The sequence below is a fragment of the Nansenia antarctica genome (assembly GCF_963989245.1).
Source record: "Nansenia antarctica genome assembly, chromosome: 8".
Lineage (NCBI taxonomy): Eukaryota > Metazoa > Chordata > Actinopteri > Argentiniformes > Microstomatidae > Nansenia > Nansenia antarctica.
The window spans coordinates 42,167,750-42,190,062 of NC_137678.1; the positions used below are offsets into that span (position 1 = coordinate 42,167,750).

Consider the following 22,313-nt stretch of genomic DNA (forward strand, 5'->3'; position numbering starts at 1 on the left):
TATTTTTATTTTTTTTGGAGCGAGGAAGGCATGCACAAACACTTAGATGGGGTTCTGTAAATACATGTGAATGGTGGAGGTAGCTTTGTTGAATTATCTGTATTAAAAAGCGAACCATAAGCTCTAATTTTCTTGCCGCTCAAAACTCAGAACTGACTGTCTGTATCCAGGAGTGGTGGGTAAGAGGGAGAAATAGAGTGACACCAGCCATTTTGACTGTGTGCAGCACCCTGGGCCAAGCCTAAGTCTTAAAGAGTGTCTGTTTTAGAGCTTAGAGAAGGGAAGGCAAAAATGTGAGCGTTCAGTCAGTCGTTGGTAATGTTTTGGTTTGCTTTTCCTTTTAGTCCATTTATGGCCATTTCTCCCCCCCCCTCCACCCAAACTCACCTCTTCAGTCTCTGGTCAGATTATATTCCGATGTATTCCAATGTAATATTGTTTTTTTGTGTTACTGTTTTGAGGACTGTTTTGATTATTATTGATACTGGTTCATGGTTCTTGACCTGTTTTTTTTTCCATCCACATAGACCTCTGCTGGAACATGGGAAAGATTGCACACCCTAAATCACATGTGGTTGTTCAGGATATGCTAGAAAGTGAATTGGATTTCCAAACAATGGCTTAAAAGAGAGCCTTGTGTATCAATTCATTTGGAGACGGTGTGCAGTTTTGACCTATGACCCCTACCAGTAGGTGTCTATCTTGTTAGTGTACATGATCAAAAGTTCCATAGGAGCACACAGAGTTCAAGCTTGTATGTGAAGCTCAGATTCCTTGGTCATTCATACAGTTTTTACTTGTCAAGACAGACATTTCCTGCCATGTTGAAAACTCCTTATTAGTGGTTCTCGATTGCATCCAGCCATGTTCTAAATAAACCTAGATCTAATGTAATGTTATTTCCCCTTCAGATTGATTGATTGACATGCAGAACGAAAGAATACAACAAATTGTTTAAAATGTAACAGGGGAATGGTGTTAGGATAAATAAGCAGATTTTTTTTTTTTTTTTTTTACTTCAACTCCAAGTATTCCAACCAACCCAATATATGGAGACTGTAAACTTATGAATGATTGCTTGTGAGTTTGACATGTGTGGTAAGCCCTATGTGTTCAAGATATGCTGAAGATCAAAGGTTTGCCACCATTGAGTTATATATTTTTCATGGAAATGCAGTGTAGTTGGAAGTGGGGTGCAGTATTTGCAGCAAGAAGTTGTCCAAACGATGCACATTTTAAATGTTATAATCCTGGTGCACACTCCCTGCAGCAGATAACCTAATTGTGCCTTAACTTTGTGCTTTTTTAAATGACTGGCACTGCATTACTGGAGAATGTATTGGGTTTATAAAGTGTTGAAACAGGTATAATCGTTTAAAGGGCAAGTAAGGTGCGCTTCTGAAAGAAACCTTGAAATTGTGTTTTGTTTGGCAAGTCCCCCCCTCCCCCTTTCCCTCTAATGTTTAAAAGTCAGGTTGTTGGAAGTGATTTTTAAAATGTAGTGTTGTGTTTACACGAAAGTCAAGCACCCCCTCACCATCCCTCCCTAACCAAGGAACGACCTTACATCTACTTTAAACGATTGTATCTACTGCACAGAGCTGATATGTAAAAAAATAAATAAAAATAAAGAATACTCTTTGAAAATGAAAGCCAGTTGTTTTTGCTGTACTTGCGTGCATCAAGGTAATCTTTATATTTTTGTATGTTTCCAGCCTGATGTTGGTGCACCTGCAGGTTTATTTCCTTGAGAACTGTAATGAGAGTGAATGTAAACATTAGTTTGGTGTGGCACTTCTATAAGCCGGCGCTTCAACATCGGCTGCATCCTTGATGTATTTTTTTCTTTTTCTCTGATGTATTTTATGTAAACACTGTACATTGATATAACTGTAATATGTACTATTATTATTATTATTATTATTATTATTATAATATGCAGCTTAATTTCCATCGCATTGTATCGTTTCAATTGACCAATATCCCTGACCTGCAAGCCAGAGGGGGAAGTTGTACAATAATCCAGACATTTAAAAGGTTCAGATGTTTTAATGTAATTTGTCACTTTGTCTTGTAAAAACGGCTCTAATTAAAGGTTTTATTAGGGGTTTCTTAACTGAGTCCTGTCGTAATTGATTGCTTTACATGAAGCTTACACTTGCCAGGATATGATCAGTTAGGTGTTAACAACTCTTTATTCCAGTCTTGAGGAAAGCAGTGTCTGTTGTTGGTAATACACTTAGCTACTTTAGTAGCCTATAATAGAATTAGAGTGGATACAATTCCTTATCTGACATATCCTGAACGCGTTAGACATCCTACTACACTACACTTGTCATCTACATTATAAAACATACAATTAGGCAGCATGCAGCAGGCACATTTCCACTGAGCCCAGGTCAGATCTAACCTGGCCGGATGACGTCATACACGCACCCCGATTCGCCTCTTGCTCATATTTGGAGATCGCAGTGGCAGTGGAATCTCCCACAATGCACCCGTCCTTACCTCAGCAGCGCCCAGACAGAGCGGTGTTGTTGTGCTCAGAGCCTGTGTTGACAGCCAATGCGCCGACAGGGGACCGCCGGCTTGTCACTTGCTTATTTTGGTATCTACGCCACCGTGTCACTTTTACTATTCACAGGTATGTGCACGTTTCGATTCATATCCTATATTTAATAGCTGTGAAATTGCCATTTTAGGCTACTGATAGGCTATTAAAAAGTCATTGTTATGCAGCCGCTACGTTTCTAGAACTTTCCGATTAGTGCTCGTTGAGCGACCACCGTCAATAGGCATCGACAACACGCAATGTTTCTGTGTCGTGACCCATATGCGAGACGAGCTGGTTGGAGTTCAATGACAATGGCTTTTACTCAGTTCTACAGTCGTGCATTCGTCGTAGCAATTGTGTCGCCTTCTATATCAGACATTGTGTCAACCGTCGCCTAAAACAAACGTGGTAACTAGTGTCATTGGATACAGCAACACTATGAATGTAATGTAATGTAATGTAACCCTCACTGTTCTCCCAGGAGAAGAGTTCACCGTATCACCTTCCAGTGTGGCGCACTAACGTGCCCGCCTGCCGTGACGTAGTAGGCTAAACCAGTCAGAAGGTAGGCAGAGGATTGTGTTACTAGAATCATCTCGAATAGGCATAGTTATTATTAGATCATTATTAGCGCGATGAACGAAAAGCAGCACATTTTATTCCAGTCTTTTTTGTTTGTTTGTAAACTAAAGCAATTTACTCCCTCAGGTAGGAAGCCTTGAATCAGGAGTTGTGATAGTACCACCATTACTACTAAAGTAGCCCAGGCCTATCACAGTGACTCAAGGCTAGCCTGTTCCCATCTAATGGAATGATAATATTGTCTTTGCAACTCAGTTTGTATAATCTGTTCATAAACAAGTGTAGCATTGTACCCAACAAGTAGCCTAACACAAGATGCCTTAAGTAGTAATGTTGAAATGACTGTAGTAAATTGTTGTATTAACATACTATAAGGAATTACTATTTAATTACAAAGAAACATCATGCTAAAACAATCGTGTACTTTTAAGTAAGGTTAATTAGAGAGTTACTACACTATAGGGAAGTGTTGCTGTGTCTATAAGGTTGCCAGGGGAGGCTGGTGGGGGTAGAAATCAGAAGACATGCTCACTGTAATGTATGGAATGAGAAATGTGTTTTGATACCATTCCTCATTCCGTTACAATGAGCCGGTCCTCCGATTTCTACTTCCACCAGCCTCTACTGGAGGTGGCCCACTTTCAAAAAATATCCTAATTAGCATTGGAGACACCAGGCCTTCCAGTCGTAGAGATGAAAGTGCAATGGACTGTTACATTTTTGCTACTGTTTTAACCTGTCTTTAAACGTTAACCCCCACGTCCTCATGAAATCATCACTAATGACGTAGCGTTGACATTTTGAATGCAGCCATTATTCAGGATACGCAACACATGGGACGCACACACACACACACACACACACACACACACACACACACACACACAGTGAGTAGGCGGTGTGGGGTTGGTCATAGATTCATTGTTATATGTGGCTTCTAGCCTTACCCAGAAGGGCTCTGGGTAGTTCACTCTCTCTGCTGTTACTGTTCATTGTGTCAGTAACAAAAGCTACCCAGCAGCACAATAAACACTGCCTGCTGCTGTGAGCACTTATAATACTGCCAATGCATCAAAACTCCTTTCCATGGTCAATCATTTTTGGCATCCTTAAAGGTGCAATCTCGGTAGAGTGTTTTGTACAACGTTGAGAGTTGGGCGGGGGGGGATGTGACCACTCTCAAATCTACAGAGCTCTGGATGAAAGGACTATCCATGATATTGAAATTGTAGTTTTAAATGTATTTCACAGCTAATCACTGTTTGTTTCCCAAATTATTTACAAAAAATGAAATAAACAAACAATAAAATTGTCTCTCTAATTTTACTCTATTTTGATAGTGTAAAACAGTCGAACTATGCGTCGCTAGTTATTTCTATTGATCAAGTGATACCGGGACATATTAGTACATAATACTGATATGAGACATCTTTGGAATTCTTAACACCACTGTCATCAGTATTTGAGGCAGGGGAGGCTGGTGGAGGTAGACATTGGAGGACTGGCTCATTGTAATGCAAGGAAGGAGCCCATCCTCTGATCTCTATCTCGAACAGCCTTCACTGATTTAAGGGTAGGTTGGAATCCTAAATGTGTCAGATAGGAGCAGACAGAAGCGCCCAGGGTCACAAGCCTATAACTTGCTGATATGAAGTTCCTTTGCTGTCCAGAGGACTGTTTTCTGCAGTTCATTATTAGTCAGAGCACTCAACTTTCGTCCTGCACAGATGGCTATATAAGGTCATACCAAGTCAGCATGCTAAATTTGTTTCACGTAACAGCTCACACGACCAAGACGGCTTCTTCAGCTTTCTCTGGGAAGCTTGTACAGTCACATTCCTATACATCCTTTAGGTCCTTAGTGTCGTTTTGACTGGGATTGAAGTCGTCTTTGGGAATGGTATCTCCCAATAATTGAACCATTGCAGAGGAATCTACTAGAACTAAAGAAGACAGATAGTTGTTCATAAGCACAACGGACAGTTTGCAAACCTCTTTAGCCTGAATGCTGAGTAATTGCCACATATCAAATCCACAGGATATTGTTAGGGACAGTATTTGTGTCTGTTCTCAAGACTACAAATCCCAAGCACATTTTGCACATACGTTTTAGCCTACAGTGAATTGATGATGCTGAAAACATCCCCCGTCCCCGGCCCCCCCACAGGCCCAATGACTCAGTCCTCTATCAGTCCTGTCCATATCAGCTATTGATTTGTTTGCACTCTAAGCTATTTACAGTGGCGTGTACTGACCCAGACCCAGTTGGCTTTGTAATAATTTGACCGGACCACACTGCAGAGCTCAGCTGCATGGATTAATATAGCATGGCTGGCAGTCTGGTGGCCTAGACACTGGTGACCTGGTATGACCTATTATAGTAGGTAGTAGCCTGCCCTGACCTAATCCTATCCTGAATTTAGCTGCAATAAGTTTTTCTTTTGCAATATGCAATTTGATCAGAATTAGGCCTAGGACATATGTCAGTGGTTGATCAGATGTTTGTGTGGCAAAACCGTAGTAGGCTAAGTGTTCGCGCAGTGGCAGAGAGCATGGGCATTTAATAGTTATCTAAACCGGGCATGGGCAGGATGGTTGTTTTAGTTGACTCTTTACTTCTGCCACCCTGTGTTTGATTTTGGTACTGCAATTGGACACTGCAGAGTTCAACATTTTAACCGTGACAGTCAACATTAGTTTAACAATGGCACTATGGAATTTCCATCCTCTGTATAGCTGGATGCGTTGTGGTGTTAACACACTTGTAAACCGTGATCGCTGAAGACACTGTAATCTAATCAAATTCATTTTAGAAAAGTAATAATACTTAATAAATAATTAATAATACAATAGACTAGATTTTAATCTCTTTTTCTTTACCAGAAAATGTCACGGCTGCTTAGTCTGTACTAACGTCTCTCCAGCTTCTCCTCTCTCTTTCTCTCTCTCTCTCTCTCTCTCTCTCTCTCTCGCGCGCACTTTCTCTCTCGCGCTCTGTCTCTCTCGCGCTCTGTCTCTCTTTCTCTTGCTCTGTCTCTCCTGAAATCCTGAAAAAAGAAATCCTGCTTATTTACCACATCGCCAACTCCACCACTAGATGGACCTCACTCCACACACACTGCAATTCTTCCACAAATACTCTCTACCTCTCTGACAGCACAGCTTTGCTTTATAGGCCACCTCAGATACACACTGAGGTCCTAGCACCTAGAATGTGTGGCACCTACCCCCCCTCTACACTCACACACACCTCCATACACACACACAGACACACTCTTACTTATTGGGCCGCAGAGTGACGCAACCCCCCTCCTCTCCTCCCACTCTCTCTCTCTCCCTTAGCTCGATCCTCTCTCTCTCCCTCTCTCTCTCTCTCTCTCTCTCTGAGTGTGTGGCTGTCCCATGGCTGCCCTCTTCAGACATGTTGCAGGCTGTTGGGCCCTCCAGCTGGGCCTGAGGCAGAGCAGGAGCACCCTGGCCCGGGCCTTGGCCCCCCGCCTCACTCTGCCCGCCACTCTGCTAGGTAGAGTAACCACCACCTAGTACAGCCTGGGTAAGGGGGTAGGGGGAGAATGGGGTAGGGGTAGGGCTGAATGTGGTAGGGGGTAGGGGCTGAATGCGGTAGGGGGTAGGGGCTGAATGCGGTAGGGGGTAGGGGCTGAATGCGGTAGGGGGTAGGGGCTGAATGCGGTAGGGGGTAGGGGCTGAATGCGGTAGGGGGTAGGGGCTGAATGCGGTAGGGGGTAGGGGCTGAATGAAGTAGAGGGAAGGGGTGAATGGGGTAGGGGGTAGGCCTGAATGCGGTAGGGGTAGGGCTGAATGGGGTAGGGGCTGAATGGGGTAGGGGGTAGGGGTAGGGCTGAATGGGGTAGAGGTAGGGCTGAATGGGGTAGGGGCTGAATGGGGTAGGGCTGAATGGGGTAGGGTTAGGGGCTGAATGGGGTAGGGGGTAGGGGTACGGGCTGTAGGGGGTAGGGCTGAATGGGGTAGGGGTAGGGGTACACAGTGTAGTGTATGTAGGCCTCGTCACACTCAGACCCCCCTGTGCTACAGCCACTGCATGGAAAGGGTGGTGGTGGTTTATGCCAAAGGCGTTGAGCTGAGTACATGCATGTGCTTAGCTCAGTGTAGCTTCTTGCGCAATCATCGGAGTGTCATTTTCCATCATTAAACCTTAGCCTGTGTTGAGGCCTGACATTAAAATGACATCGAAATGTCACGACTGCTTTCATGCTAGGACATAACGCCAGGTGAAGTATAGGAACGATTTTCGGTGTCACATTGGTAATTTCTACAAAACCCTTCAAAACAGGCCTAAAGGTAACCACGCACAACATACTGTCCTTATTGTGAATAATCTGTGAATAACCTTTGACTGCTCCCGAGTAGGTCGCCCTCACGACCGCTGTCATCGCAGGCTCTCGTGTCTCTTGTGTCCATTCTCTGTCCCGAGTGGTATTTTAACCATCGTCATACCAACCAACCCTGCATGAAAGCCAGGGCGACATCGCGGGCCAGCTGACCTCAACTATTATGGGGCTTGTGTGTCTGTCTAACATAACATTGTACTGTGGTTGACCTGTCATTGTGTTGTTTCTCTCCCTCTGCCTGCCCCTCTTTTCAGCCTGAGCGCGGTGTACCCTCCTCCCCGGGGTGTTTTTGCGGGCGGTTAGGCTGTTGGCTCGTCTCTCTCCCTCCTCCCTCTCTCTCTCCAGCAGCCATGTCGGGGTTCAATCTGCTGCACCTGATTACCAAGAGCCAGCCTGTAGCTCTGAAGCCAGTGAATAAGAAGGCCTGCGGCCTCCCCTCAGGTCGACTGGGTGCTGTGTGCCTGCCGTGTGCTGCCCTGCCCTGTCCTGCCCTGTCCTACCCTGCCTCTCTCAGCCCTAACACACTGCTCTCCTGTGTATGTGTGTGTGCGTGGTGTTTTTTTTTGTTGTTGTGTGTGTGATTAATATTGTCTCCTGCAGAAAAACCTAAGCAGAATAGCAGTTGTTTGGGTCCCACAACCACCTCAGTCAATGTGCAGAAGCAGGGGAGTTGTTGGTGGTGTTTTTTTGTTAGTTTTGTTGTAGCCTATATGGTACTGGGTCATTTTACTTTATCATTCAGTCATTTAATTTATTTTTGTCTAAAATGGTTTAAGGTGTTTCCTTATTGTTCTGTGTTTGTGGCAAGGTGTGTTTTTCTGCAGCAGGCAAACCCTTCTGTTCACTTTCCGCTATGCTCTTCCAGCTCATCTACATACCTTATAACTGCTATTTCAGTTGCTCAAGGAATAACAAATAACTCACTGCTGGCCCTCCTTTAAGCTTGCATGTTTACCGTGTGGTTACTACTGTTTTTGCTTTACTAATGTCCACTTTGTTTATCTAGAAAGATTTGTGTTTTAGACGCCCAGAAAGCAGCCTCATAATGTCATCCTCACATCAATCGTGCATCTACGCTGTTTGAGGTTTTCGAAAGAATTTCTGGACATACTAGTTCAGTATTTATCAAGGTTTGAGGTTGATCCATCTGGGAGCGTCCTGACATTCTTTGCGTAGTGTTATTAATTCAACAGCGGTGGCCACAATGCCTAATGCAACGTTCCCTCACTGTCTTTGATGAAATACCGCACTTAAACTCAGTCTGGCTCACCAGAGAAGTTGATTGGGTCAGGAGAACCACCTCAAGCAAGAGAAGGAGGGAGAGGGAGATAAAAAGAAGGTCAGGGAGAGAAAGCCATAAGTTTGACAAGTTAAAATAAGCAAAAGGGGGTAGCGGAGAACAAACCTTGCTTACAATTAGGAAACAATATTTACACTTGAGGTTGAAAAGCCAGGATGTCGGAAAAATGTGCTAATTTGGAAGGTGACCTCTGAGTGCACCAAAGCCAAATAATGTGCAGGCGATGGTACAGGGAGGGCACAGAGGACCAGAACCTCTGAATTCTGCTTCACTGCCTCTCCAAAGACAAAGGAAACACAGAACGGTTTCCCTCTCTTAAGCTAGGCTAGGCCACACCATTTCCCCAAAAAGAGAGAGAGAATGTGACGATGGAGTATAGCAGGCAGGACTCCTGTCCTGCAAACCACCTTCATTCCTGCGAGCCCCCCCCCCTTCCCCCCACCCTCTCCTCTCCTATCCCAGCCCCTTGTGTGTCAAAAGTAACTTTCTACCCACGGGACGGAGGAAGGCCATCAATGGAGTCCATTCACCGGCGAGGCCTTTAAAGTCCCCATTATTTACTCCATTCACATGGTTTCAATCTTTTTGGGGGGAATTCTCCACATAGTCGACATGAGAGAAGAAGAGAGCCCCCCAACCCCAACCAACGACCTCACCGCCAGGGTCTGAGCTGGGAAAGTCCCGCCGAAAAAGGAAAACAAGTACATCCTTAAAGAAACAATATGGCCGAGGCGGTCGGCACCAAAATAACGGCTCAGCCGTGATTTCCTTAATGAAGAAGGCAGTAACGATCAATGGCCGAGAGCAGAGGGAAAGTGAAGGCAAAAGCATACAATGTTAGGAAATTGCAATCCAATTCCCTGTAATTTAAGACTGCAGTCGCGTCTCCTTAAGTAAATGGCATACAGATGGACATCTGCACCCCCCCCCCCCCCTCCCCCTCACCCGTCAACACTGGCAGTACAATTGGCCCTTTTTGTACCACTGCACTTCTATATTAGGAAGAACATATATTTTTGTCAGACATGTTTATTACATGTTTATGTTTAATTCTTCACAGTAGACTACCTACCAATTGCGCTGTTTTGAGTGTCCATGACCTTTATGTGCCTGTACAAAGGCCTCAAGTGATCTGATGTTCGAAGACAGATTGAAGTCACCCAGACTGCCCAATGACATGCTTTGGCTGTAGCACATCTTGACCCCCCCTTGCACAGACATGCAAGCTGTAGAAAAGTGATAATCATTGTAAATGAATACTTCATTTATGGTTCCAGGCAATAATCATTTGATTGTGTATTTTGTGTGTATTTACACAAACTATTACACAAAATAACTACAATGTTATTTGACCACTGATAAAGAAAGAACATGATGAGCACACATCTTCAAACCCACAACACTGTGTGAAATTCGAAAATGTCTTACAAAGTAATGAATGTACACAGTTATATAGAATCACAAATCTGAACTTGGTCCAACGACCCTGTGTTGATCCTTGTCTGGAACCTCAATGTGAGGTAAGGGGGGAAGGACTAAGGAGGCATGCCCGACCTGCAAACCCGTAATTAATTTATCGAATTGGTTCAAATGTAGTTAGGGTTAAGGGTTTAGATAGGGTTAGGTTTAGGGCTATGGTTAATGGTATGCAGGTTGAGCATGTCCCTTTAGTAGCATCCCATGAATGAAGTGCCTGAGCACAGTGCTTAGACCTTAGAACTGCCGTGGGAGGAGCATAGACCCACACTGGGAGGAGCTTAGAACTGCAGTGGGCGGAGCATCCTGCTGTGTGATGAGGGTACCAGTAAGAGAAAGGGTGACATGCACTACCTTGAATCCCCCCCCCCCCTCCTGATCACAGCTCACAGACACTGACTCTGTCTCCCCCCCTTGCCCTGCCCCCCTGCCCCCCTCCCTCCTTTAGGAACATGCCGCACCAAGAAGACGTGGCCCGTGGCGTTCCCTCCGGAGGAGCTGAGGAAACGCCTCTCGCCCATGCAGTTCCACATCACTCAGGAGAGAGGCACAGAGAGGTGGGAATCCACCCTGCCCACCCCCCCGCCAAGACATTAAAAGTCATTGCGATGTTTTAAGATTCTACATTATAACCGTACAATCGCTAAGGCTTAAACAAAAAAGAAAAGATGGGGACTGTGACAGCAATATAACAACATACTTATTTTTGGGTATAATGATTTCCTTCCTTCTCAGTTTCCCCCCCCCCAATGTTCTGTGTTATTTTGCCGCTCAGTCAAGTTCCAACATTTTTCTGCAGCATTCCTCTGTCAGGCTGATCTTAAAGCCTGGATGACTTATCCTACAGGCCCAGAAGTGACCGTGAGGTAGCCCATAGGGGCAACAAAAAAAAGTTGTTTTCTTAAAATATGAAGGAACTCAGTGACTCCATCCATGCATCCACCCATCCCTCCCTCCCTCCCTCCTTCCCTCCTCCCTGGCAATGCACACGTGGGGAAAGTATTTATCGGCTCATTTGCGGAAGGAATGTCAAAAATGCCCAATAACTGTCCCTGCGTGGTGGTGGAGTCTAAGACACAAGGCCTTCAGAGCCGAGTCCACTAGGACTTGGGTGTGCGGTGCGCCTCCTCCAGGGGTGTGCCTCCTCCAGGGGTGCCTCGCCAGCCAGCAGCCTGTGGCCCCAGCCCCCTCCCAGCCCCGTTGCCAAGCTGCTAAAAGCTGGTGGCGTTAGTTTATATTGCGGGCTCTGGCTGTTCACAGTGGGTGACTTCCCCTCCAGATTTATCTCCGAAGCCATTTTTGCGGCCCTCCTGACCGAACCCCTGTTTTAGACACATAACTTCTGTTAAAACGCACGGATGCTTAAGCAGTCGGCTTGAGTCAAACTGACGTCAGTCTGAGAGAGTTTGGTTCAATTGAAGTACTCGTTCTTATACCAGTGTAATACTACTATTTCTGGCATGCGTATTAACTCTTTATGAAGCACTTATGACACTGTCAAGAACAATACTTAAACTAAAGTGTGACCTTAAACCAAGGGAATAACATTGTAATAACAATGTACTGTAATACTACTATTATATGAAGACGTTTTCAGTCCGTGTTGCAAGGGTCCTCAAGACCCATCTAAAGACTAATGGCCCTAACCCTAACATAAAGATGGAGTAACTATTGACCCGCCCGCCCTCTCTCTCTCTCTCTCTCCCCCTCCAGTGCCTTCAGAGGAGAGTTCCATGACCATAAAGAAGAGGGCACCTACACATGTGTCGTCTGCAACTCCCCTTTGTTCAAGTAAGCTTAGAACTGTCAGTGTGTGTGTGTGTGTGTGTGTGTGTGTGTGTGTGTGTGTGTGTGTGTGTGTGTGTGTGTGTGTGTGTGTGTGTGTGTGCGCGCGCGCGCACGTGCGTGCTGTTCCTAGTGCACTAACAGCAGTGAAATTGAGGCGAATTGTGATTTTGTCAATTTTCCTTTCAGATTGTGTATTGGCATGGATGATGGTCAACCATGTCCAGTTAGTTTGTAGTCCTAGAATAAGAGTAGAGTAAAATGTGTTCCCAAAAGCGATGCTCCTTGTTATGACCACAGAATTTTCTCAAAATCCTCCATTTCCCTACTCGACATGTTCAATCTAACCCCCTGAATCTCCCGCATGAGTGACAGTGGGATTGATAAATGCGAGAAGGGGGAGCAAGGATTCAAGTCTCTAACAATTGAGAAAAGGACCAACTCTCTCGAAGGGGATGGTAGAGGGGAGGCTGGCGGAGGTAAATATTGGAGGACGGGCTCATTGTGATGCATGGAACGGAATGAGGAATGGTGTCAAACACAAGTGCATGGAACGGAACACAAGTGTTTGATACCATTCCTCATTCCATTCCATGCATTACAACCAGCCTGTCTTTTCCAGTTCCTCTGTCCACCAGCCTCCACTGGTAGAAATGAGCCCATCCTCCCCACCTCCTCCATGACAGCCCAGCTTCCTCCCTCTACGATTGGTTTCGTTAGCTGGCCTAGCATCGTCTTATGATTGGTGCGTTAGCTAACCTAGCCAAGCATGGCTCTAGCTAGCCCCGTTGCTCGGAGCCACTGTCCCCCTCGCAGTCTTTCTCTAATTGGTTCAAGAGAGAGGTCTCCATGCGGCTCGGCCGCAGCCCGCCTGACAGAGCCTCGCAAAGGTTAATGCTACCTGACAGCACGTCAGACCCATCTCGGGAGCGATTACCAGGTCGCCATTTTCCCACAGCTCGATGGAGAGCTTCAAAGGGGGTTGAATTTACAGCCAGAGTTAGCCCATATCTCAGACACAGTGTTCCCACAGGAGACGGGTGGAAGAAGACACCCCCCCCCCCCCTCCCTCCCTCTATTGCTCCCAGAGCACGCAGTCCCTGCTTGGTTGTTGTGCACTTGGTGGGGTGGGGTGGGATGGTTGGGGGGGGGGGGGGTGTTGGGTAGCTGGGTTAGAGTTGGATTTGTAGCAGTTGGAGACTGACTAACCGAGGTTGTGTTGTAGTACTGTATCCTGGCAGGAGTTAAGCAGCCTGACCCTATCGGAGGACGGGTTCATTGTAATGCAGGGAATGGAATGAGGAATGGTATCAAACACACTCACAGTCTCATTCCATTCCATGCATTGCAATGAGCCCGTCCTCTGATTTCTACCTCCACCAGCCTCCCTCCTCTGCCCTGCTCCTTTCCCTTCCCTTCACAACACCATCAGACAAACCTGGTTATCATTATTTGTCACTTGTTGAAAGTTAGAGAAAGAGACAATGTACTTGTTGTGTTATGAATGTTATTGCACTTGTATCCATGTGTTGTCTTCCCTTCGCAGGTCAGAGACCAAGTTTGACTCTGGATCAGGTATGTACAGTCGGTTTGAAATAAGGATGTTACATCCCTCACACAAGTCAAGGCAAGGCTGAGCTTTGAGTCAGGTTTTTTATTTTTATTTTTTTAATCAGTGCACTTGCTTCATGAATTTTAATGGGAACATAGGCTAGTTTCACTCGACATAATATATATGACTCCCAAGGCCACAGATCAACATGAGCTGAAGATTAGAGAGTAGTCTTGTCTCTCACAAGCTTTTATCTGTACTTTTACGCCAGCGAATCGAGAACTTGACCTCACCCCCCCCCCCCCCCCCCCCCCCCCCTTTATGGTTGATTGCAAGGACGAGTGTGTACTCAGCGGGCTGTCTAATGGGTTCTAAGAACTAAGAGCACAAAAAAAAAGCAAGGTCCTTCATGACTATTAATCTTTGTGAATTACACCACCAACATGTGAAATAACTGCATGACTTGAGAAGATTCAAATATTTCCAGAGAGTATAGTTTTAATGAACGCTATCTGGGGTTCTGCGATGCATTTCTTGGCTGTAAACGCGGGTTCTGTCATCTCCTAATCCAGGAGGAATTTCTGTGCTCTTAATTTTGGACTCTTTGACCACAATTTGTCTTGGGATGCAATTAGGAAATACCTTTTATGAAGTCAGTGATGGGCTGTGTTTGTTGTCACTGAGGAAATATGGTGAATGTAAAGAAACCGCCCTAGAAAGGCTTCTGAAAAGGCATCAAGTGAGCCTGCTGTATCTGAGACAGAGATTCACTATTTGGTCCAGTTCAGTATGGAGTGCTAAGAGTAGGGTGAAAGTGCCCCTTAGCACCGATCTTGGATCATTTTTCTCCTGTTTTCCCTTTAATGGTTCAGGTTAGGATTCAGGGAGAGTAATCTGATCCTAGATCTCTATTCTAGAGTCTAGTCTGTACCACCTTATCTCTGTCCAATTGCATGGTGCCCCCCTCCATGTCCATGTGGCAGATCATTGTCCCCCTTCTATGACCATTTCACTTCTACACTACGAACAGGTCTTGAGAGTCCAGTTTCATGGTGAAGACCCTCTGAAATAGAAGCAAGCAGGATTGGACTTGGACAGGAGATGCATCTGGTGATTATTAGGCTGACAGGATCAACAGGGGGAGACAGAGAGGCACGTTGTGTGTTTTTAAAACACAACTCAGTTGTTGTAGTTGTTGTTTTCTTAGGAAGGGAACGAAAAACGAAAACAACAACAACAACAAAAGTGTTAAACTCCCTCAAGTCAGCAAATCTCTCATCATTTACAGATTCTCAAGAAGAAATGACTAGATGACTCACGCAAAAGGGTTCTCAGCCCAAACGTTTATTTTCACTGAGCACTCTGAACATCTCGACCTAATCTAGACATCCAGACCTAATAACAGCGATTTCACTTTGCACCGAGTCTCTTCTGTCTGTTCTCAGCTCCAGCAGCAAGCAGCAGATGGGGAAACAACAGTCAAACCAAGTCAAGTACAGTACCGTAGCTGCTCGCCTCACACTGAAACAACCAGCGCTCATATATACTCAATTTCCTGTTTGGTTAGATCTCCCCTCTACTGCTTCATTCACTCGGGCACTAGCCTGGTGATAAAGCTCCATTAGATCAGCGCTGTAACGACCTACTGGGATTCTCCTGCTCTGAGTCATAGGATTCTGATATTCCCCCGAGAGCTTCCTGTGTTTGAGTGGAATTTCATGGCTTTGTAGTTGTGGCCAACCGTCCCCTCCCAAACTTGGGGGAGGGGGGTGGAGAGGGGGGGGGGGGGGGGGGGGTTTCTTAGGGAGGCGGGTGGAGGTGGAGATGTGGAGACGGGGTGGATCTGCTTGTTGTACCACAGGGAGCTGGGTCTAGCATGGACTTCTGTTTTTCACCACAGATACGATCTCCCCCAGTGGACTGACATCAGCTGAAACATGTAAGCCTCACCTTTAAACGTTTCTGTCTCAGGTATCTGATGGTATCTTCTGTTGCAGCGTTTGTCATGGTGTATATTAAAACTGATAAACAGCTGCAATATCCCCCCCGCCCCACACACCGCCCTCCCCCATTTAGCCTCTGTTAGTATTCTGCACATGGTCTGTACCATCAGGGTCTCATGTCTGGATTGCGGAAAGGAAAAAGCCTCTAGAATTACCAGTACGGTACAGTTTAGCAATTAACGAGTAACATGCTGTTGGTTATTGGACTTGGGGTGAAAGGCAGGATAAAACCGAGGAGGTGGAAACTGTGTGGTTGTTTATTTTTGAGCGCCTTGCCCCGTCCTCACGTTGTTTTATAAATAGTTTTAGTTTCGCGTGTGTTTTGAATGAAGCCAGCTTAGCTGTGGGGAATAAGGAGAAGAAGGGAAGAAGGGGGAGGGGCCATTGCGTCAGCATATGATGTTCATATTAAGTTCATTATTATTATATTTATATCTTTTTAAAATCTTTTTGCCTTTTGTGTGCTGCTCTCAAGTGCATTATTTCACCGAAAGGCAACAATTCAGCCAACAGGTAGCCTTGTTAATGTACTGAGAGCATGTATGCCACGGGAGGCAAGTGGAGGTAGAAATCGGAGGACGGGTTCATTGTAGTGAATGGAATAAGAGTCGATACCGTTCCTGATTCCATCCCATGCATTCCAATGAGCTGGTCCTCTGACTCCCACCTCCAGCAGCCTCCCCTGGTGTCTGCAGTGGGGATCAGAGTCGGGCCCCAGCCCCAGGTTGACTGAAGGCAGCAGAGTGACAGACGGAGGGAGACAGCGTCTGGCTCTGGCCTACCTAGGGAGCCGTGAACGCACGGGGGGGGTGGGCGGGGACCACCCATGAGGAGGCTCTGCCGCCCTGCAGACGCTGTTCCCTCAACCGCTTTTATGGGACAGAAATCCTCCAGACCAACACAGCGTATGGAAAAGCAGAGACAGAGAGAGAGGGGGGGGAGAGAGTGAGAGATGGCTAGTAATCCAGTGCATTACGTTTGACATTTCATTTGGTCTATCTAGCTCTTTGGAAACGGTATCATGCCTATGGGTATGATGTTGTGTGTATTAAAAAAGAAAAATGAAAACACTGTAGGCTCAGAATGAACAATGATGGGATAAAAGATACAGATGAAATCTTGAAAATTATTATTTATTTATTTTAATTAAAGGTTTTCATTTACCGTTAAAGTGCCATAAAAGTGAAAATGTATTGAAATGTAATTGCAATTTAATTTAATTACAGTTTAAATAAAATAAAAAATAAAAACAATAATTTGGGAGGTGGAGAAAAAAGGTTGCGGACCTTGAGGCAGAATAATCAATACTTTAACTACACAACAATAGGGGGCACTATCTTCCTCTGCATTCCAAGACAAACATTTTTACAGAGACTCTTGAGTCTTCAGCTCATTGTAAGATGTTTTTGGTTTAATAGTCTCCCCGTTACACCACTCTTCAATTATGAGGTAGGCAGGAGTCTCCTTAAGAAATGAAAGGGAAGTCAGAGGGGGGTGAAACTGAGCGTCTAGCTGGAATGAACTAGAAAAATAAACGGTTCGCGCTGGCTTGGCAGCCAAAGATAAAGAGAAACTTGTCCCAGAGACTGGCTGCTGCTGAGAGAGTGGGGATGCGGCCAAGGAGTAGTGGGGGAATCCTCTCACTGAGAATACACACACACACACAAACACACACACACACACACACAATTCACATTCACAACTCATACTATTTTAGCTATCACAGAGACACAATCACACAAAGTCGAAACACTAAAAATAGCACAGATAGTCATTTATGCACAGCAGTTTACAGCTGGATAGGCTGAGGATCAATTAGAGAGTTAGAGAGGCACAGGGCAGCCATGCCGGTCCTTCCTCTGGAACAAGTCCCTCTCCATAGCCCTGTCAGCTCGACCTGTTTGGATATAACACTTAACCGCCTTTTTCCCCCTCAGAAACTGACATTGTTTATGGGGTATAGTCGACTACATGTTTTTTTTTCATTTCTGATTACATGATTACACCACTTATTTCCAGTACTTTTTTCATACCAGACACCACAGAATGATAAGTTTGTACTGAAAAGTGATGTGGAAAAAACCCCAACAAGAAATAACCAACTCTGTTACAAAGGGACACGTTAACGGGGCCTGCAAACCATGAATTCTCACCCTAACCATAACCAAACCCTTAACCCTAACAAAACTAACCATAACCAAACCCTTAACCCTAACAAAATGTAACCAATTAGAAAATTCAACATTGGTTTGCAGCGCAGCGTGGTCGCTCCCCTGTAACAAAGGCAATGGTTGAGGTCGTAATAATAATGGTTGAGGTCATGATAAGCCATAATAATAATACGATTATGAATCCACTTGGCAGGATGGCCCTCGTTCTTCGACCTGATCAAAGAGGAATCCGTCACTGTGACAGATGACTACTCCCATGGGATGCACAGAGTTGAGACCACCTGCAGCCAGGTAAGATGTTTGGCTCCATTCCCCCATATAATGTCTACCAGTGGAGGGAGAAAAAACAAGGACAGGCTCATTGTAATGTATGGAATGGAATGAGGAATGGTATGAAACATGTGTGATTGATACCATTCCCTATTTCGTTCCATGCATTACAATGCAGGGCTCGACAGTAAGGCTTGTCCGCTTGTCCGGGACATGTACATTTTATGTTCGGACAAGTGGACTTCCTCCTGCACTTGTTCGACGGACAATCAAAACAAAGAGAAAAATAAATAAATCAATATGTATTAATATCCGCCAAAAATGTATTCCTGCTTCAGTTGTCTGATCGGAAAAGTAATACATGTTTTAATGAGCTATACCTCATTCTCGCTGCCTATGAGGCGGCATAGCTTGTATCAGAAACTCTAATGCTATTGTGTGCGCGTGACCGTTATTAACTCCACTGCCCACAAAAGTGCCAACCTTCTTGACCGCAAAGTTGGTTTGTGGAAATGTTAACTCCATAGTGAAAGAAATCGACACGTTACTCAAGCCAGCAAGTACGATGTTCCTTCAAGCACCTAAAACTGGCCAGGTCCCAGGAAAAGCGGGGAAACACAAAATGTCATCGGGCGAAACACCAGCACTATTGCCGGTGTTCTGTCAATGTATGCTGCCTTGTCAATGTATGCTGCCATGTCAATGTATGCTGCCTTGTCAATGTATGCTGCCTTGTCAATGTATGCTGCCTTGCCAATGTCTGCTGCCTTGCCAATGTCTGCTGCCTTGTCAATGTATGCTGCCTTGTCAAATGTAGCTGCCTGTTTAAGCGTCCTTGGGCTTTTCGAAAGGCGCTATATAAAGTTAAGTTATTATTATTATTATTATTCAATGTAGCTGCCTTGTCAATGTAGCTGCCTTGTCAATGTATGCTGCCTTGTCAATGTATGCTGCCTTGTCAATGTATGCTGCCATGTCACTGTATGCTGCCATGTCAATGCATGCTGCCATGTCAAAGTAGCTGCCTTTTCAATGTAGCTGCCTTGTCAATGTACAGTATGCTGCCTTGTCACTGTATGCTGCCATGTCAATGTATGCTGCCATGTCAATGTAGCTGCCTTGTCAAACAATCTATGTCCGCTGAGTAGGGGAGCGCGGTATGTTGTCATGCCTAGAGAATCTGGCAAATCATGCCTTTGAATCAAAACATTAATGCTGGCATGACCCCTTTACTTTAAACTTTGAAATCGAACGTTCTCTGGCGTGCACGTAGATCCACAGTCATTGTTGGAATTGTAATGTAATGACTGTAATGTAATGTATTACTGGCTTGTAGTGTGTTAGTAGACAGACACACACACACACACACACACGTGTGCGCGTGTCCGTCGTCGTCATATTTGGACAAGTAACTTGAGCTTTCGGACAAGTAAAAGATAAGTTCACTTGTCCGAAGGACCTGAAAAAGCTTAATGTCAAGCCCTGCAATGTGCCTGTCGGATTTCCCCCTCCACTGATGTCTTTTCCTTAGACCTACATAACTCAATAATATGGAGGAGGCTAGGCTAATCATTTTGTTTAGTTTTATTTGCACAAAAAATGCAGATGACCGATGTTTAATTTGCATACAAAGACAAACAGTGAGAGAAACCCCCCCCCCAAAAACAAGGTTGTTGTTGTGAGTGCTGCTGCCAGGGTCTGGAGTCACCCCTCCTCTGTGTTCCAGTGCGGGTCACACCTGGGACACCTGTTTGATGACGGACCCCGACCAACCAAGAAACGTTACTGCATCAACTCTGCCTCGCTGGGTTTCCAGTCCAAGGATGCCGCCACCGCCACCGCCGCCAGCCCACCCAAAGACGTGGCCGGGAGCTCTGCCAGCGGGGGGAAGCCGGAGCTCTGAGAGCGACGCTGGACAGACCCCCAGGCGTCACGGTCACTCAATATCCAAACTCAGGACCCAGATTGAAAACATTTGAAAAATACACCCCTCCTCCCCCCTGAAGATGTATCTGAGACCTTACTAGTGCATCCGCTGACGGTTTGTAGAGCATCTATAAATGCACTATCCAAATAAAGTGTTACCGAGATATCAATGATGTCGCAAAGTAGGATAGTTAGCTAAACATTTCTGCCTGTTAACTTTGACGTAATGATAGATTGGCGGTCACAGCGAAAACTAGACCCTAGTTCTCCAGAGACAGACCAAATACTTCATTCTGGCAGTATATCAGCCAGAGAATTCCCACATTTGAGGTAACACAGGCTCACATAGTCAGCTCAAACACTCATCAGTTCAGCTGTGTGGCCGTGGCCGAAGCTGCCCAGACACCCCAGGAATGACAGCTTGCCTTAATGTCCTCCCTGGTCTGCTCAATAGACCAGGATCGGAGGTTTAATGCTGCATTCAGGTGCTCATCAGAACTAGGAAACTCTTGACATGTCTGACTCGTGTACCACTGACAATTCCGAGTTTCCTAACCGGAGCTATCTCAGAATTAGCTGATAGGGAAAATCCTGCTAAATCTCGTCGGGAATTTCCTGAGTTTCAGAGGAGCACTTGAATGCACCATGTAATGTGGATGAGGTATCACATTGCTCATGTTACTCTAGAACATATATAATATAATAGAGGTTTTGATAAGTCTATATTATGTACTGTTTTATTTTCTCCTTAGAATGTATTGAAAGCCCTTTGCTTGGAAGTGAATTATATATGTGTACTTTCTCTGAACAATGTGTTATTTTTGAAGTGATATTTGATACGGAGGGGTTGATGGTTTAAGGAAAGCGCTATGCAAGTGCTCCTGTGAGCTGTAAAATAAGCATCAAGCCGAGAACAAAGCATTCTTTCAAATAAAACGTAACAGATGACAAATGTTTAGTCTGAACACAAAATGTAGCCTGGCTTTTTAAAGGTGCTTTTCCCCCCCGCTCCCTGCTCTTTGGTGCGTCTTGCGTGTAAGAGTTGAATATTTTTCTGGGTTTTGATTCATGGACTGTACTGAAAAAAATAGTTGTTGAAGATTTATTAAATAAAAACTTGAAACTTGATGTTATTTGGATGTTGTGATTACAATTCTGTGAATTGTATTTTTGTCAATTAAACCATATAGAGGTCAGATTATTATTATTTATTTTGAGAAAATTGTTTATTTTCTCCTGATTTCTGGCAGGTCTGTTTGTCTCAGCAACCCTTCTTCTTTAGGTAGAAGATGGATGGATAGATAGATAGATAGATTATCAGCATTATTATCCATCACACCAAGGGCCCAACCTGTGCTCCATTTTGTGGCCCACTCAAGGTTACATGAAGTGAACCCATGGACACTGCTAGGGTATGTTCTTCTCCTGAATTCAAATTCAGGAGCTTACAGAACTAGCCTGCTGCAAACGTTTAGAGGCCCTGTTAAAGTGCAGGTCATCCTAAGGTCAGCAGACCTGTCAACAGGAGACTGTCCACTGGACACGACCAACTGGGCCCTGTTTGAATAATGTCAGAATGCAACCTTCCTTCCTCCCTCCTCGGAATGAATCACTGACCTGACATGATGTCGTTAGTGAAAGCAACGCAGTGGAAAGCTTGCTTTGACCAATCCAATCATGTTAGGTCAGTGATCACATCAAGTAAGGGAGGATGGCATGTTTTGAAAGTATTGGATCACGGCCCTGGCGTGATCTGTTCTGTACACAACGTACCTCCCACACTCGACCAGGGGCTCGGATCATGGGATCGGACATACCCGGATACAACAAACTTGACTCAATATCACAATAAACTACCAGGGATCTGGCTTACCCTGGTATAGTAACTACAGACTGACTCAAAATCGGAATAATTGGTCTCATCTGAAAAACAGTTGTAGAAGTCCAAATAAGGGAATAAGAAGAAGCAGAATAGATTTGAACACAAACATGATTCCCTGGACAAACGGCAGTGAAAGAGTTTCATTTGTGCTTTCAGTGAGTATAGCTTGTCCTATTCATAGACTCCATCAGGATACGGCAACTGCTGGTGGTATAGGGGTGCCTTGTCTTTGAAATGGCAAATGGGAGGTAATGTTTAAAATGAGGTGACTGACATGCTCACACACACACACACACACACACACCCTGGGAAAACACCTCCCTCTCAGTAGTCCTAGTCTGAGGACACATGGGTGTGTGGAGACGCATACCGCTCACCTCAAATGGTGTTTGTGTGTTTAGATGTTCTCAGCAGGCGAGTGTTGAGCACAGTGCCTAAGCAT

At 45.0% G+C, this 22,313-nt stretch overlaps 1 protein-coding gene across 1 annotated transcript; it reads left to right on the forward strand.

The window, feature by feature from the left end:
* Positions 1–7,724: 7,724 nt before the first annotated feature.
* On the forward strand, positions 7,725–21,072 carry msrb3 (methionine sulfoxide reductase B3). Its single transcript, XM_080537791.1, is given in 7 exon segments — positions 7,725–7,947; positions 10,731–10,839; positions 11,996–12,073; positions 13,614–13,642; positions 17,987–18,084; positions 19,790–19,888; positions 19,890–21,072. Coding segments are annotated over 7 exon segments (657 nt in total). The 5' UTR covers positions 7,725–7,856; the 3' UTR covers positions 20,043–21,072.
* The last annotated feature ends 1,241 nt before the right edge of the window (positions 21,073–22,313 follow it).